This window comes from Diabrotica undecimpunctata, chromosome 1 (genome assembly GCF_040954645.1).
Source record: "Diabrotica undecimpunctata isolate CICGRU chromosome 1, icDiaUnde3, whole genome shotgun sequence".
Taxonomy (NCBI): domain Eukaryota; kingdom Metazoa; phylum Arthropoda; class Insecta; order Coleoptera; family Chrysomelidae; genus Diabrotica; species Diabrotica undecimpunctata.
In genome coordinates, this window is record NC_092803.1 from 60,593,402 (window position 1) to 60,612,088 (window position 18,687).

Genomic DNA, 18,687 nt, shown 5'->3' on the forward strand with positions numbered 1-18,687 from the left:
CGGTATCTAGCTACCGTTCTGACGAACGGTATCTAGAGACTTAGAATGGAATTAGGTAGTAACTCTATTAGATGTGATATAATTTGGGTAAACAATTAGCTCTTCTAGTTGTTGAAAATATGGTATTCCACTAGCGTACGATACATATTAGCACTATGAAGCTGGAGAACCATCAACAAATGCCAAAAATAAATAAAAAACTTCAATTCGAAAAAGACGAAAAGAAAAAGTAGGATTACGACAGATAATACTGTTAGATAGGCAACCCACATCACGCACGTTGTACGGTGCTTGCTTACCAATGTTTCAGCTCCGAACTCCTCGCAACACTTCTTGTATTGAGTATGTACATAAAAAAATTGTGACAGTGATCTGAAATGGGTGCAAAACTTTTTTCAAGCGAGGTTTATATATGATTGGAATCGAATATAAGGTATTTATTAATTGTTCTGATTTAAGATGGATATTATTAATTTATAATTTATTATACCATAAGAAGTTCTTAAAATATTCATTAGAGACAAAAACTCAACTAAAGCAAGGAAGTAGTCCAGTACCCATTGAATATTCTAATAGAAAAAAAAAAGTTCTAGCAGGAGTAAATAAGTAGTACTAAAAAAATATTGTTTTTTGCTTCTCTTATATACTTTTGATTTCATACTTATTTATTTTAGAGGAAAGGTAAAAAAGCATGAATGTTTGAAGCAGTAGCTAAAATTAAATTAATTAGTCTTTTAATTATTAGAGGACAGTAAATAATAAGAAATGTGATAAAAATATTACACAAAATTGGTATGTAGTACCAAACATTATGGACTGTATTAGATGTTATGAAATTTTGATCTGAAGTGTATAGGACATGATAAGATGGAAACATTTCTGGAATGTTTTGGAAAATTCCAGAACTGGTACACTGGTAGAATTTTTCGTGGACTAACGAACTTTAGTATGTACACACAAATAACAAACAAGTAGCGAACTTTTTTAGAAATGCTTAGAAATATCTAGGATTAGCTGAGAATATAAAATGACATAGTATATTGTACAGAGGATATAGTAATACAGAACCATCATATTTTGTACTCAGTGGCCGCCAGTTTGTTAGAACGAATTATTTTAAAAGTCTTAGAGACATACTCCCAAATATTCATTTTTATCTTAAGGAATACAACTGGACACCTGCTTCTATATGACAATTTAGCCTGTAGCATAATTTCTACGGTAAGTTGTATGTCGGGCTTTAGGCAAAATTGAATTATCCGCCTTGCACCACGTATAAGCTTTTCTTCGTCGTTCATCACATGCCCATAAAAGACCAATCAAGTTAGTAACACTTTCATCTAAGGACTTATCAATTTTTTAGTTGAACTATTTTTAAATAAACAATCAAAACGTAAAAACTCATTATTTTGCTTATAACTTAAAAAATTGTCAATTTACAGATTTGACATTAACAGACAACTTTTTGAAAAAAAAAAGATACACAAAATGAGATATGCTAATTTTTTTGGTATAGCGCAGCTGGCCCTTCAGTGGCTACCGTCACTCTTTTTATTCTAGTCGAAAAGCAAAGTACTTTTTGTTTGCAACACTCCGACTTTTCCTATTTTTCTTATAAAAGATTGGTTAATTTCAGCATTTAATGTTGTTAATTAACCTGTGATTAAAAAAATGAGCTATCTTGGCTTTTAAGGGACTAAAAACATTTTTTTTGGTTCTAAAATTTGTATTTTTTAACCAGCTTTTCAAATATTTTTTAGTCGTTTAAGCTTAAAAAGTGCTATTTATTATTAAACTATTATATATACATAAATGTAATTTTTTTAAATTTTTTCCATAGTTTATTAGTATACGTCTTAAACAAGAAAATAAGCCCCGGAATATTGAGATCCATTTAGTCGAATTATTTGGAACAGCCTTAGAAATTAGCTCATTTTTTGGATAATCTTATAAACAAATTAAATTTTCGAAAAAGTATTTAATCGATCTGACCAATCTATTGCACACGATTCAAACACGATAAGGCCTTTAAGTTCGGGTATACTTAAGCACATTTTACAAAATAACAAAATTTGTTTGTATATACTTATTTAAAAGTTATAATCAATATTTAAAAACTGCAATTTTGTTCATTTTGCAATAAGTTTTTGTTTATTAACCGATTTTAATTTATTATATCTCATTTTGTGTATATTTTTTACTGAAAAAGTTAACTGTTGACGTCAAACCTCTAAATAGACAAGTTTTTGAGTTATCAGCAAAATAATGAGTTTGACGTTTTGATTGGTTATTTAAAAATAGTTCCACTAAAAATTTATAAATCCCTAAATCGATGCAAGTATTTTTCTCATCACACATCACATCACATACTACACGTTTTAACTATCAAACAAAAAGTTATCCAGTGACTACATAATTACATGCTTATATATATATATATATATATATATATATATATATATATATATTATATATTATATATATTTACTGCACGATATAACGAAAAAAGTACATACCCTGATTCCTGTCGAACATTTCATGGAACCCATCAAGAAGAGAAGTCGTTCCGTTTTCCATTTTGATACGTTTCTTATATGTTTATGTCAAATTAGCACCAGGATATATACTGAACCTATATACTAAATATCACTAATTGTGGTTGGTGCTACTATCAGTAATTATACCTTTTAGACTGTCGGTTTATCTATGCCTGGAAAGTAAAATAATACACCTTAACAAAAATAAGGTCAGAGATTATTTACGGTCGGAATACCTTCTCCTATACCATTTAAACGGTGGAAACTATATTGTATGTTAATGTTACTATTTTAAATAATCTCCCTAAATATTGTAAAACGCACAATGTGTTTCTTGTAAAAATAATGGATGTCTTTGTTTGTAATTAAATTATTTGTCTTCTTGGCTTAATTACTTGTTTTAATTGAACATTAACGTATTTTCATTGTATGTGTCATGATTACTTGAGATTTAATTGAACATTAATACTAAAAGAGACCTTCAACAGGCGTTTGTTTCTCCCAAATTAAATTTTTTGCAACAATATAAGTCATGAAATGATGAAGCTACAGTAATTCTACTAATAGCATATGAAAGAAGAAGACTTATTCTAATAATATTATCAAAAAAATTTAAGAAAAACGATTTTAAAAATCGCAAAATTATTTTGTAAAATATGTCCATTTTTCGCTTATAAATAATTAGAATAGTTTTTTAACTGTAGCCTACACGAAAACTGCTTTTTTTATATTTAAAAAGATTGCATTTAATTTCAAATTATAAACAGAATTAGTTGTCTTAGGACAATTTGGACAGTTTGGGACAAGGAAAGTCCCTTTTTTTAAATTGACAGCAGCTTTGTTGATAATAATTGCAATATCCTATTAGTCATTTAAAAGAATAATGATCAATAAAAAAATTAATATTAAAGGTCATAAATATTTATGTTTTACAATAAAAATTACCACATTTATCACTAAAGAAAAAATTAAACAATTTTTTAAACAAATTAGACATTTAAAAATTTATTTATTTGAATAATACATATTCGTAATTTTCGCAAAAAGTACACACAAATTCAAAAAAAGAACGTCGATATCCATAAACAAGAACCAGAGATACATTTAACAGCTCCTTTCCTCTCCATTGCTCCCGCGAGTTGCAAAGCCGGCCGATTTTAAGGACCACATTTTGAAACTTTGTGGACGATTCCGTTGAATCCTTTCAAATTTGTCACATTAAAACTTAAAAGTATGTTCTTTTAAGTGATGCTAATTAGCTTTTAATTGTTATAAACAAAGATTCTGTCAAGTTAACAAAAAGGGACTAACTTCGTCCCAAATTATCTTAAAACAATTTGTTCTTCTTTAGAACTTGTAACGAAATGCAAGCTTTCCAAATATAAAAAACAATATTCTTGTAGGGAACAGTTATAAAGTTATTTTAATTGTTTATAAATAAAAAATCGAAACGTTTTTGAAAAATAATTATGCAATGTTTAAAATTTTTTTTCATAAATATTTTTAATAATATTGATAAAACAATTCTTCTTTTTTTAGCAATTCTCTAATAATTATCTATTTGTAGAATTGCTGTAACTTTATCATTTTCTGATTTGATCATAAGCACCATAGGAACCAATATTCTGTTTAATATGAAAGATAACAAAATATATGTTAAAAAAATTGTTTTTAATTGGTTTTTTACGAATAACGCCAAAAATTTAGATTTTATTAGGAAAATTGTTTTGACCTAAAGTAAAGCTTATACAGCAAAGAAATTCAATTTTTATTATTACCGTAAACTTAATATTAACAAAGGTATGGCTGCTCAAAAGTACAATTTTATTTATCGAATTCAAATATCTAAACATATGATGTTGAATAACCGAAAAACGGTAAGTTTTTTAAAAAAACTTACCCAATAAATTCCGTAACTTACCCATTCCTAGAATAAATCGTACCAATGAAAAATGGGAGTTATCTTAAGAAATCAAAAGCAGAACACAACAAACCAGAACATAATTGGGAAAATAAAAAACAGAGTGTCAATAATTCTCTTAACAATACGTTTATTGCGCTAATACGTCCTCAGCATTCTATCCTATAGAATGAAAGCATGGACTCTCACTAAAACAGTGAGTAAAAGAATGAGAAGGCTTTCGAAATGTAGGCTTACCGAAAATTTTGACAAATATCATGGACCGACAGAACGATGAATCAAATAATTTTACAAAGTAAAGGCCAAGAAATCTGTTATATATCTGTGTTTGTACGACACTTCTTAAGGAAAAAATCTTAGAGTCTTAAAATTTGGCACATAAAAATTTTTACTCGCAAGAACCTCAATGACCTTGGAATCAATAGGTCAATTCATCAAACGAAGTTATAGGTAACTCCGTATAGAGAGGACGTAGAGTATTGAACTTAGTATATAGTGCTTTTAGGATATAAATACACAATGTTTTAATTTCGGGATAAGAACATCCAGAATTTATGAAAATCACATCCCATATGGTCAAATTGCATTAGCTGAACAGACTTTAGACCAGAAAAATTAGCAAATAAAAAGCCTTTTTCGTGAAACTCTTTGATACAGGTATCCAGCAACTGCTTTTGATAAATTTGGTGATTGCAATACAGGGTGTTTCAAAAAAAGGTAACCCCGTCTCTAGGGTAGGTAAAAAACTGAAAAATAATTGGGGTTTGCTTAGTAAAAAATTTTTGTAACGCCATCCGTTTTCCAGATACAGGGCGTTGAAGAAAAAAAAATTTTACGCATTTTTTACGATTTTGCCGAAACTACTGGCAACATTGTAATGAAATTTTATACGAATATGTTTTGAAAGCTGATACATCCCATGAATTTGTTTTTATATCTGATTCTTATAGAGGGCGCTAGTAACATGGATCCTACTAAGTATTAGTCAATATAACTTTTTTAAGAGTATAATTATTAATCAAAATTTCAAGTAAACTTAAACATCATTATCATCATAAAACTCGATACTGTTTACCGTTTTCGGAATATTTTGATTTAAAAATTATGAAGTAATAATTGATGCTGGTATAAAATAGTTAGTAATTAAACAAAACTCACAAGAAGAAAATTAAATTAATGACTAAGAACATAAAATAAAATTCAATTACAGTAAGTGTTCAAAATGACCTCCGTTTTCGTGAATACACAAGCCTATTCTTTTTTCTAAAGATTCCATTAACCTTCTAAACGGTAGGGGATCAGCTATTATGTCATTAAATTGACGTTGAATTCTTTCTTCCAATTCTTGGCGTGAATTTACCTCTGTAGTATAGACTTTTTCCTTAATATACGACCAAACTGCGTAGTCCAAAGGGTTAAAATCGCATGACCGAGGAGGCCAATGAATCGGAGCTTCTGCACCTCTACCAATCCATAGATTCGGAAAATGATTACTCAACTAATTACGACACCTTCTGTCAAAGTGTGGTGGAGCTCCATCGTGAATAAAAAATAAAAATCTCCGCTCGTTTAGCGTTAAATCTTCTAATATCTCGAATAAGGAATTGTTTAAAAAATCAAGATACATATCACCATTTAAATTTCCAGGTAGAATATGATAACCTATTAATTTGTTACCTAAAGTTGCTGCCCAAACATTAACTTTAAATGAGTGTTGGTAATGTGATACCCTTTTGACTCGTGTATTCTCATCACACCAGTAGTATGCATTATGGGAGTTAAACATACCTTGTCGCGTCCGTAAAAAACATGCATTTTAACAAATTTGGATTGTGGGCTGTCCTTTGTTGCAATATTTCACAAAAATCTACTCTAACCGGTAGATCATCTGGCAAGAGCTCTTGGACTTGTCTGTAATGATAAGGATATAATTGCTGTTCTTTCAGTATCCGCCAAGTACTTGAAAAAGAAGTATTTGTTTGTCTTGCTATATTCCTTACGCCAACTGTTGGATCTTGATCAAGTAAATTTAAAATATTATTTTCTTTATTAATGGTTCTTGTTGTTCTTGGTCTACCAGAATTTATTTTATTTGGTCTCACATTCCCAGTTTCTCGACAACGTCTTTCAACGGCTCTAAATGTTTTTTTACTTCGTAAGTTTCTTCTAGGAAACTTTTCTCCATAACGTGTCACAGCTGCACTAGAACATCCTAAACATTCGCTTAAGGTTAATAACATGTCAGTGTATTCAACATTTGAGTACATTTTGATTTGATTTTATAAATAACAAGGTTTCAAAACTCTTATTATTGTTGATTTATCGTCATAACAATCAATAAATGTCAGATCCCCATGGCACACTTGGAGAAAATAGAGGTATACCTATTAGAACTTTATCATTACTACCAGCATCAATTATTACTTCATAATTTTCAGATCAAAATATTCCGAAAACGGTACACAGTATCGAGTTTTACCAAGAGTACCTTTTTCATGTAAAATTGAATGATGTTTAAGTTTACTTGAAATTTTGATTAATAATTATACTCTTAAAAAAGTTATATTGACTAATACTTAGTAGGATCCGTGTAACTAGCGCCCTCTATGAGAATCAGATATAAAAACAAATTCATGGGATGTATCAGCTTCCAAAACATTTTCGTATAAAATTTCATTACAATGTTGCCAGTAGTTTCTGCAAAATCGGAAAAAAAACGTGTAAAATTTTTTTTGCTCAACGCCCTGTATCTTAAAAACGGATGGCGTAACAAAAATTTTTTACTAAGCAAACCCCAATTATTTTTCAGTTTTTTACCTACCCTAGAGACGGGGTTACCTTTTTTTGAAACACCCTGTATGTAATAAACAAAATATTTAAAAGATTTAATCTCATTTTTTTACTTATAAACAATATATACACAATGTAATATCGGTATTTGATGTTCAATATTAAAGATCGATAAATTCTATGGAAAAGTGACACAATCTTACTGAAAACTCATATATGTAAAATTTTTATTATAGTATATAAATATGTAGTATATAATAATAAAAGTTATTAATAAAAGTTAATTTGTTGCTTAGTTATTGCAAAAATAGCTTCAAAACTTGATTTTATGAAAAAAAATTACTAACTTTTCTAAAAATCCACACATTAATTTCGTGTGATGAAAGTATATGAACATGTATTTAGCTAGAAAAATTAGAAGTTTCACTTAACAGGTATTGGAAAATACACATTTACATTTACATTGTTTATCCCAGAAAGCTTTTATCTACAACGTTGGTATGCGTAAACTGTTAGATCTACATAAATTCTAAAACCACCGAATTGAAGGGAAACCGCTTATTTTATCTAATTAAATCATTTACTTAACGATTAAAAAAAGTATGTTAAATATATTGTAAAATAGGTTTACAAAAGTACTGTGATTTTAAGCTTATAAATATTTAAATTGACTCAGATGCATGAACATATAAAGAGTTAATTTTTATTCGAAATTTTGGCATATTACACGAATTTAAAAAAATACGATATCCTACGACCCTTAAAACCCGAGTTAGCCCTTTTTTTTTTTCTCGATTTTACTATTTCAAGAAGAGAATTAATAAACTCAAATTTATAAAAGTCGCAATATCTCTGGTTCTAATTAACAAATTTTTTTTTTAATTACTCTTAATTTAAAGTGGCTTGTTGAATAGAATATAAAATTCAATTAGTTAATTTGTAAATTGTTTATTTAACCAAGTTATTTGTTAAAACAATTTAAAATAATTATTTATTTTAAAATTTTACTTTTCTCGTATTATTATTTGACAAGGTTATAAATGATAGGAAACTTAAATATTTATATATTGCTAGTTATTTTGCTCCTCGCATACGACGGGAAATCCAATCAATTGCCATCTTTAGTTACTCATTACCTTCAAAAAACGTCGTGTGGGTCTTGTGCCGACAGAAGTGAATACTATATTGGATAATATACTTATTACTGAATTGTTAGTATTTTTTTATAATACCACCACAAATTAAAGTTGTTTAAAATTTAAAAAGTTAAAGTATTTTTCCTTAAAAATTTTGTTTAATGGTTTTAGTAATTTTTAGAATTTGCTAAATATTGTATAGTGTTTGTTCATCATTTACATCTTCAGTATTCTTTTGAAGGTTTAATAACTTTATTTTGTTCATCAATAAATTTAATTTTATTTAAATTTATTTAATTTTATTTAATTTTATTTAATTTTATTTAATTTTATTTAATTTTATTTAATTTTATTTAATTTTATTTAATTTTATTTAATTTTATTTAATTTTATTTAATTTTATTTATATACATTTAATTTTATTTAATTTTATTTAATTTTATTTAATTTTATTTAATTTTATTTAATTTTATTAAATTTTATTTAATTTTATTTATTTTATTTAATTTTATTTAATTTAATTGTTTTGAATTTTATTTGTTTTATAATTTTTTATTTATTTTTATTTAATTTTTTATAATTTTATTTAGCTTTTTAAATATTTTTTAAAATTTTATTTAGCTTTTTAATTATTTTTTATAATTTTACTTAATTTTAGCTAATTTTATTTTATTTCATTTAATTTTAATTTAATGTTACTCAATTTTATTTAATTTTAGTTAATTTTGTTTAATTTTATTTAATTTTATTTAATTTTATTTAATTTTATTTAATTTTATTTAATTTTATTTAATTTTATTTAATTTTATTTAATTTTATTTAATTTTATTTAATTTTATTTAATTTTATTTATTTTATTTAATTTTATTTAATTTTATTTATTTTTATTTAATTTTATTTAATTTTATTTAATTTTATTTAATTTTATTTAATTTTATTTAATTTTATTTGATTTTATTTAATTTTATTTAATTTTATTTAATTTTATTTAATTTTATTTAATTTTATTTAATTTTATTTAATTTTATTTAATTTTATTTAATTTTATTTAATTTTATTTAATTTTATTTAATTTTATTTAATTTTATTTAATTTTATTTAATTTTAATTAATTTTATTTAATTTTATTTAATTTTATTTAATTTTATTTAATTTTATTTAATTTTATTTAATTTTATTTAATTTTATTTAATTTTATTTAATTTTATTTAATTTTATTTAATTTTATTTAATTTTATATAACTTTATTTATTTTTATTTAATTTTATTTAACTTTATTTATTTCTATTTAATTTTATTTAATATTATTTATTCCAGTAAATACATATATGGTATTTTTTAAACGATTTCCAAAGTGGAAATTGAAACGTCAATAAACTTCAATTGTAGCTTATTTCCATTTAAATAGTAATTACTTTAACATGCCACAAGAAAATAGCTTCAGAATAATGTATAATAATAATAAATAAAAATTGTAAAATTAGGTATGTGTAAATTTTAATACATGTTTATTGTAGATACAGAGTAATTCCATATTTTTTATGTATAATTAAAAAAATTAATTTTTTGTAAAATTTACTGGTAAAAGATAAGATAATATAATTTATAACTATCATTTATAACTTTTTCTACAAAAAAATAATAAGAAAAAAGTAAAATTTTGCAAAATAAATATTATTTTTATTGTTTATTGCTTAATTGTTAATTGTTTAAACAAATTACTTGGGTAAATCAATAATTTACAAATTAACTAAATGCCTCGACGTACCCCAAGTAAAAAAAACCCAATTTTCGTTAATCAGAACCAGATATACATATTGCGACTTTTATAAATTTGAATTTATGAATTTAGTTTTTAAAACAGTTAGATCGCTTCGCTTTTAAACCCTTTATCTTTGGCGCTAACTCACGTTGTAATGGTCGCAGGAGGATATTATGTATTTTTTTAATTCGTGTAAAATGCCAACGCGACCAAAAAAAACTTCCTACATGTTGCGTCTGAGTTAATTTGAGTAGCTAAATATCTCAGTACTATTGCAAAACTGTTTTGCGATAATAAGCACAAAATCTTTATTCGTTAAATGATTTAATTTGAAAAAAAATTGCTTTTTTCTAGAAATTGGTGGTTTTAAAATTCATGTAGACCCAATAGTTTACTCCTATTAACGTTATAAATAAAATCTTTTTGGGATAAACATTTTTAATTTTGAAATAACTCTTAACTGAAACTTCTTGAAAGTTTTAAAGCTGAATATTTGTAATATTGTACTTATTCTTACTCGAAACCAAATTTTGTTGCGCATTTTTAGATAACTTATTAATAATTTTTAAAAAAATCGACTTTTGAAGCTATTTTAAAATAATTAAGCCACAAATTAACAAAAATATATTTACAAACACCCATTTTAAAGAATTTTCTATACTTTTTCAGTACAATTGTGTCATTTTCTAATAGTTTACCGGTTTTCACCTTTAGTATTTAAAGTTAAATAGCGATCTTGGATTCTTTATATACATGTTTTCTTTATAAGTAAAAAATAACGTTTAATCTGTTGTTTATTACATATTTTTATCACCAAATCTATCAAAAGCAGTTGTTAGATACCTGTATCAACGAGTGTAATGAATATCGTTAGTTTCCTGGTCTACTTGTACTATTGCTAGTATTGTGCAAGTTTAAATAAATGTTTTTATCTTGCAGAAGAATTTAATATTAATATTAACATCAATTCTTAACGAAAACTATAACTAGAATCTAATTAAAATACACTAAAATTAAGCTAATCATAAAGTAGAACAAAGCCCAAATGTGCAAGGAAGTAAGTTAAAAATGTGAATTAATATTGTAAACTGTATCAGTGTACTTACCGCCTGTCTCTGAAAGCAGTAAACAGTTATTGTTGATAACAGGAGATTGAAATTGTAGGTATGTGTATAAAAAAATAATACGCTATTAAATTCCTACACAAAATCAGTACACATTTATAGCATAAGTGAAAAATACTATAATTAAATTGAAATTATAATGATTGAAGACGGACAAAGTTTTGTTTTTTTACTAAATAAAAAATTGTTTTTAAGTTAAATAAAATTAAATAATTAGATATGAATAAAAATATAACATTTGCTAGATTGGTTGGATTAGTTTTTAAGGGTAAATTACGCGAACACGTTTTATACTGACTTATCTATCTAAATAAATATCAACGATATAGTAACTTGTGTTAACAGTATATAATATATTTTTGGCGTTTGCACTTCCGGCTTGGAAATTAATTTCTAAGCTACAAGTCAAAAATTAAGAAATAAAATATTGACAAAAAAACAGACGTTGTTGAGATATCATATGTTTTTTGCTATTCTCCACCGCAATCTCATCTACACTGGGTAATGAGGCCGCAGTAATGTAATGTGTCTTTTTCATTTCATTACCGTGCAATAGATCATCAATAAGATATTCATAATGACTTGACGTACTCAGACGGTAAAAAATCAAAATATGTAATATTTAAAAAGGTACTCTTGTGGTATGTCTAAGTTAAATATTACGTTTATATGGGGTTAAGTCACAATAGATTGTAATGAAAACTATGTTCTTATGAATGATTTTAATAAAAATTATATTATATTGTTAAAAATAATTAACTAAATAAAAATTTTCACCAATTGCGATTGGAAAAACTGTAACTATAATTATTTCCAGCTTTGATAAGAGTCAAAGGAGGTGCTCGAAATGTTGTGAGTATCAAACAAGATAACACAGTTGGAGGTTTATATAAAGTAAGAACGAAACACGGGACAATAAACACACATTTTCGACAAATCAAATAAATATAACGGTAATTTCTTTAATTTCTATGATGTGCCCCATATTTAGCTGTATCTAAGAGGAATTAGCCCAAAAGATTCTAAATTTGGGAGAGAAGCTTTATAAAATACTACTGCAATAAAAGATTCTCTTTAAAATTATGTAAATGTAAAAAAGTCTAACGTATTGTAGAATTCTAAATGTCATAATACCTCACCATGTCAGAATAAAGGTTAATATTTTATTTTAATTACGACAATATTAAAACAATGAATATTAAAATAAAAAAATCACGTTCTATTAAACATTGTCTAACATAATCATATTTTAATACATGTCATGATTGAAGTTTAACTGGTCAAACCTCAATTTCAGGAAGTTAAGTTTCGACGTTTGCCTGACCAAATTAAAGTCTCGTCTCCAAGGTTTAAAGAAAATTCTTTAGTCACAGGCCGAACGATATATATACATATATATATATATATATATATATATATATATATATATATATATATATATATATATATATATATATATATATATATATATATATACATATATATATATATACAGGGTGCGACAGATAAAAAGCCAATATAATTGTTTTTATATGAAAATTACATATTTCTATAATGTATATAAAATTAATGCAGATAAAGCATTATCGTTTACAGTGTAAAGTTGCCTTTTTCATTATACTGGGTGCTGTCAAAATTGACATAAAACCGGCCTCCTAAGTTTTCGACCAATTACTTTTTTTTCAAATGGGACACCCTGTATGTGATTCAATATTTTGAAAAAAATATGTTTTTCACTATCGATCTGTATGAATATTTTCCATAGCCATCTCTTGCAGTTTTCAAATAAATTAACTTTAGGGTAGTTCTAGGAGATATGGCGTATCAGGTGAGATGACTAGCTGTTACTATCCCCGTCCTCACTCACATTGCTAAAATGTTAACACGTGTTTAAGTTGTAAAGCTAAGATATTTTGTGAATAATTGAAAATTTTTACACTACATATTAAATACTATAACCTGTTTATAATATTTTTATAATATTATAACCTCCTTTCACGATCACATTCCAAAATTTCGAGGTAAAAACGCTTAGGTGTTTAAAAAAAGTTTAGGTGAGTTGGAATATGCGCGGAAAGGAAGTGTGTCTAGAGGCAAGTGGTCGGAGGAGCAGCTTGTGCAAGCAATTACATTAATTGAAAATGGAGAAATGGGTGTAAACGAAGCCACAAGTAGACATGTTCAAATACCAGGAGCGACATTGCGCCGCGGTCGAAAATCCAGGGATTTTCGAAAGAGTGAACTTGGTCCGACTTCTACTCTTGGGATAAATAATGAAATTAAATTGGTAAATTATATCACATAATTACAGCAACATGGTTTTGCTCCTACTCGGACAATGGTAAGATCAATGGCATTTGAGTTAGCTGAAAAGCTTAAATTAAAGCACAAATTTAATAAGGATAGCCGAAAAGCTCGTTATCCTTGGTTGGAATTATTTCTACGAAGAAATAAGCAATTGTCAGTAAGGAAATCTGAAGGTGTATCAGCTGCCAGAGCTTTAGGAATGAATAAAACTGATGTTTCTGCTTATTTCAGTTTACTTGAAAATATCTTGAATGATCATTCCTTAATGAATAAACCTGGTTCAATATACAATATTGACGAGACAGGGTTACAGCTTAATAGCATGCCGGAACATGTTATAGCAATTAAGGGTTCAAAAAATGTTGCTTCAGTAACATCGGCTGAAAAAGGAGAAACGATTTCAGTAATTGCATGCTGTAACGCTGAGAGTTCCTTTATACCACCGGTGTGCATTTTTAAAGACAAAAACAAAAAAGCGGAATTTGAAGAAGGTATGTCACCTGGTGCAACATTATTTATGGGTGAAAAATCAGCGTATGTTAAAAGGAACTTTTTCTGCGATGGCTTAAACAACAATTTGTCCCAAGAAAACCGATAGGAATAGTGTTACTACTTTTGGATGGCCACTCTTCCCATTGCAGTAGTGTCGAAACATAAGAATACGCTTCCGAAAACGATGTTATTCTGTTTTGCCTTCCAAGCCACAATACGCAGTTTTTACAGCTTCTTAATAGGGCATTTTTTAAATTGCTGAAAGCTTTTTATTACCAGTCGTGTAATTTGTATTTAAGAGGAAATCCTGGACGAAGAATAGGCAGACTTCAATTTGGTCGACTCTTCGCCACAGCTTGGGAAAAATCAGCTTTGAACAGTTCAAAATTATGTTTCATTATTTAAAGCTACTATTATTGTCCCATTGATTATATTATATTATTGATCCATCCGTAATTCAAGAATACGCTTATTTGGGTACGAGCAGTACTAATAACAATTCACAAGCAAATTCCGAAAGAGTTCCGGAGCACATTCCCAATCCTTCAGTTGACATAAACAAACCAAAGTTTTCCAGAGATATTACTCCTCTGCCTGCAGAAACAGTTATTACCGAAAACGAAAATTCAGAGGAAGAGACCTCGGGAAAGTTACTAGATATCATTTCTCCTGCACCTGCATTAACTAGTGTTGCTTCTGTCAGAAAGATAAGTAAGCGAGTTGCTGCTATATTAACCGATAATCCCAATATTAATAAAAAAAACTTGAAACTAATCGTAAAACAAGAAAACTACTACAGTGTCGAAACGTAAAATTAAGAAACCAAGCGCTAAAAACAATACGAAATATAAAGGTTCTTCCTCTGACGAAGATCATGGAGACGAATCTATTATTTATGACGATTCTTCCAGCGGCGATGAAAAAGAAGCAATATGTGTTAGCTGCGGCGAAGATTATGAAAAGACCACTAAACGCGAAGATTGGATTCAGTGCGTCAATTGTGCCCGTTGGATGCATGAGGGTTGTACAATGTAAATACATAAACTTTTGTGATGTGTGTGGAAGATAAATATGTAAAACTAAAAATTAATATGTAGACTTAAATATTCTCATAAAATATTTATTAATAAATATCAGCACGCCATCGCACCTTAGGTGGCAAGTCATCTCTCCTATATAGTAGAGGAGAGATGACTTTTATCTTAAAATACGTTTTGTTCATTTTATTTTTTTTTTTTAGAAATAACATCTTTATTTTATTATTAAAAGGTAGTCAGCTGAATGCTCTTTAACTTGATAGTTTACACGATTTTGTATCTTTTCAAATAAAGATTATAACGAAGTTCTAAATTTTGTACGCCATCTCTCCTATAATTACCCTATACATTTTTGTCACAAAAAAAAATTTTTCTCGTACACTATGTTGTGTTAATTTACAACTTTCATATTGTAAGTTGAACATTGAACAATTAAAAAGATGCTTTCAAAAAAAAATAGCCACTAGCTTATTGCAATAAATGCTCAAAATGTTACTCATCAACGTCCAATCATTTAACTATCTTTTAATCAGATTTTCATTAGTAGCTCTTCATATTAATTCTTTATCTATTTCGTTAAGAACTTGAAGGACATTATTTATTATAGTTTGTCAGTAGTGACAGGTTTAGATAACACCTTATTTTTAACATATCTCCAAATATAGTAATCTAACGGTGACAACGGGATCTTGGTGACCAGATAAACAGATCGTTATTAGTAATCCGTCTATTGCTAAATATTTCATCAAGCTATGTGCCAACTCCTCGAATATTGTAAGCCGGTGCTCGATCTTAAAACCAAGCCTCTTTAGCCTTATTATTATGTGAAGTGTGCAGTGCTGGTACAACTACTTGCCGTAAATGTTGCAGTAACGCTCTCCGTTTCAATTTTCGTCATAAATCATGAGAGCAACTATCTTATTAATTTATACAGCACAAAAAACGAAAAGAAAGCTTGAAATTTACTATTCCACGTGAGAAGAGAATTTTGGTCACTCCAAGTTGTATGGCGTAGCAGTATGGCGGTTAAACATACCATTTTTTGTAAACTTGGATTCATCAAGCCAAATAATTACTTTTGTAAAATATTGATCTTGGCATTTCATTAAAACATATCCACAAAATTCTACAAGTCTTACATAATCTTCAGGATGTAAATGTTGAACTAGATACGAATAAAGGCAAATAATGTTTTTTTAAATTATGTGAATTGTTCGCGTCGATACCTGTAACAATTGCTCACATTACCGTAAATGTGAATTTGGATTAGCTGCAAAGTATTCCAGGATATCTAGTTGTAAGTCTTTATTATCAACGTGGGTCCTTATACTTATAAAGTGACCAAACTAGAAACAGTTGTTCAATACACGTTTTACAGTTTTATGATTTGGTCGGGGCTTCTCAGGATATCTCTCAGCAAAAACACGGTAAGTTCTGGATACTATTCTGTTACACTCGGCGTAAATTATAATTTAATTTAAAAAATCTTGATCTGTATATTCTAAATGAGCTTTTATTATTTTCTTAAGAAAATTAGACAAATTTTTATTATAACTGTCACCCATAGTCATACAACAAGGTTACTATTAAATATTAACAATAACTGATATTTCTGTCAGAATATTCCATAGGCTACTTGATAAATAAATTTTTTGTGATGATATATATATATATATATATATATATATATATATATATATATATATATATATATATATATGTATATATATATATATATATATGTATATATATATATATATATATATATATATATATATATATATATATATATATAAAGCGACTATCGCTTTCTGTTTTATGAGCTCTAAGAAATTTCTAAGGCATTTACAGATTTCAGCAAGAACTTTACTACGGGAGTTTGTATCTCCAAGTAGATACAAATTCCGGGAGTTTAAATATTCCCGATTGTCTTCAAGACGTAGTAGGTAGATAAATACCGTTAGAACAGTCTATTGATACCAATTCATACACGGAAGGTTTGACAAATTGTCCTCCTTTTGTACAGGTAAACAGCTGGTAGACAAAGTATACTCTTTTTACTATATCCAATACATTTCACATATTTCTTAGGCATCATCAGCTACAATAGTAGGAAAGCAACAATGATGGTCATTAGATATCTCTTACATTTATGATGATTTAATTTTTTACTTACTAAGTGAGGATATCTGTCAAGATATTTGAATTGAATCAATTATACATAACAATAAATTAAAAGTAAAACTAAGGCACAGAAATTACACATATTTGACGTCCACAATTTTAAATTAAAGTGTGTAATGTTGAACTAAATAATTTTTTTTATATCTGACAGATTTATGAATTAAAGTAAGGTGTATGTAATATACATTATACTTAGTACATTATACACTTTAATTTAAATTGCAGTAATTTTTGTGCAGTTCCTGTGCCTTGGGTTTAATTTTTATTTATTGTTATGTATAATTGCTTTAATTTAAACATATTGACCAAGATCCTCACTTAGTAAGTAAAAAACTAATTCATCATATGTAAGAGATACCCAATGACCATCATTGTAGCTTTCCCCAATGATGTCTATGAAAATAATCGTAATATATTGAACGTATTAAAAAGAATATACTATAGCAGCTATTGTAGCAGTAGCTGCTGTAATAGGACGTTCGTCGCGGGAATATCAAAGTCAGTCTTTCAAGTCTCAAAGCGCGACTGCGACTTAATTTTGAATAGATAAAGTATATGGTTGTCATTCTAGATGTTAGGTTGAAGTAATTAATGTAAAGATTTATAAAAACCGTGCTAAAACTAAAGGTGATAAATTATTATTGTAAATGATTTATCAAACAAAAAAAGTTTTATAGATACATATTAGGGAATAACAAAAAAGAAACAGTTGTGTTCAAAAATTAATGTATAGTTTACAAAAACAAAAAAAAATGCAAACCCATGCAAACTTAAAAAGTAAATAATACTGACTATTTGGCATCAAAAATAAACTTATATCTACAAGTTTCAGAATAAATTAAACAACAAATATTAAGAATTACTCCTAATAAATATGATTTTAACTTTTTCGTCAGAAAGTTTGCTTCTTTTAGCTGATAAATTTCGCGAGTTTTTGAGAAGAGTCTCTCATATGGCACAGATGTGGACACTGTTCCAAATTTGTTACGCACAATTATTTGTGAGCCACCAGCACGTTTAAAATGAGAGGCTTGCTTATCAAAGTCTCCCCAGATAGAAAACTTGTCCCCAGACGAATTATCTTCCTGTAATTGAGATACTGGAGTTGCTGTTGTTTGTTTGGAGTTTTATTCTAAAAAAAGTTTATGACTAAATTTTTTGATCGCTCAGCAACACTTTCATCTGAAAAACCGACATTTTTAAATATCGGATCCATAAATTTTGAAGCAATCAAACTCACTATTTTCAAAGTTTTTGAATCTCATCTGGCTACTGTTAAAGATAACTTCAACAATTTTTGTCGGACTTTTTTCAAATGATGTCCCTGGATTAGTAACTAGACGGTAGTATATTTTTAGTTATTTGCTATAATAATTACAGACGAAAGTGTAACATAT

At 27.3% G+C, this 18,687-nt stretch overlaps 1 protein-coding gene across 5 annotated transcripts in view; it reads right to left on the bottom strand.

Annotated features, from left to right (window-relative positions):
- The window catches only part of LOC140449922 (very long chain fatty acid elongase 7-like), a 175,969-nt gene that overhangs the window by 29,224 nt on the left and 128,058 nt on the right, over nt 1-18,687 (bottom strand). For all 5 annotated transcript variants that reach the window (XM_072543341.1, XM_072543347.1, XM_072543358.1 and 2 more), the window contains one exon: nt 2,517-2,710. In XM_072543341.1, coding sequence (XP_072399442.1) covers nt 2,517-2,577 — 61 coding nt within the window. In that variant the 5' untranslated portion in view covers nt 2,578-2,710. The remainder of the gene's footprint in view (nt 1-2,516; nt 2,711-18,687) is intronic.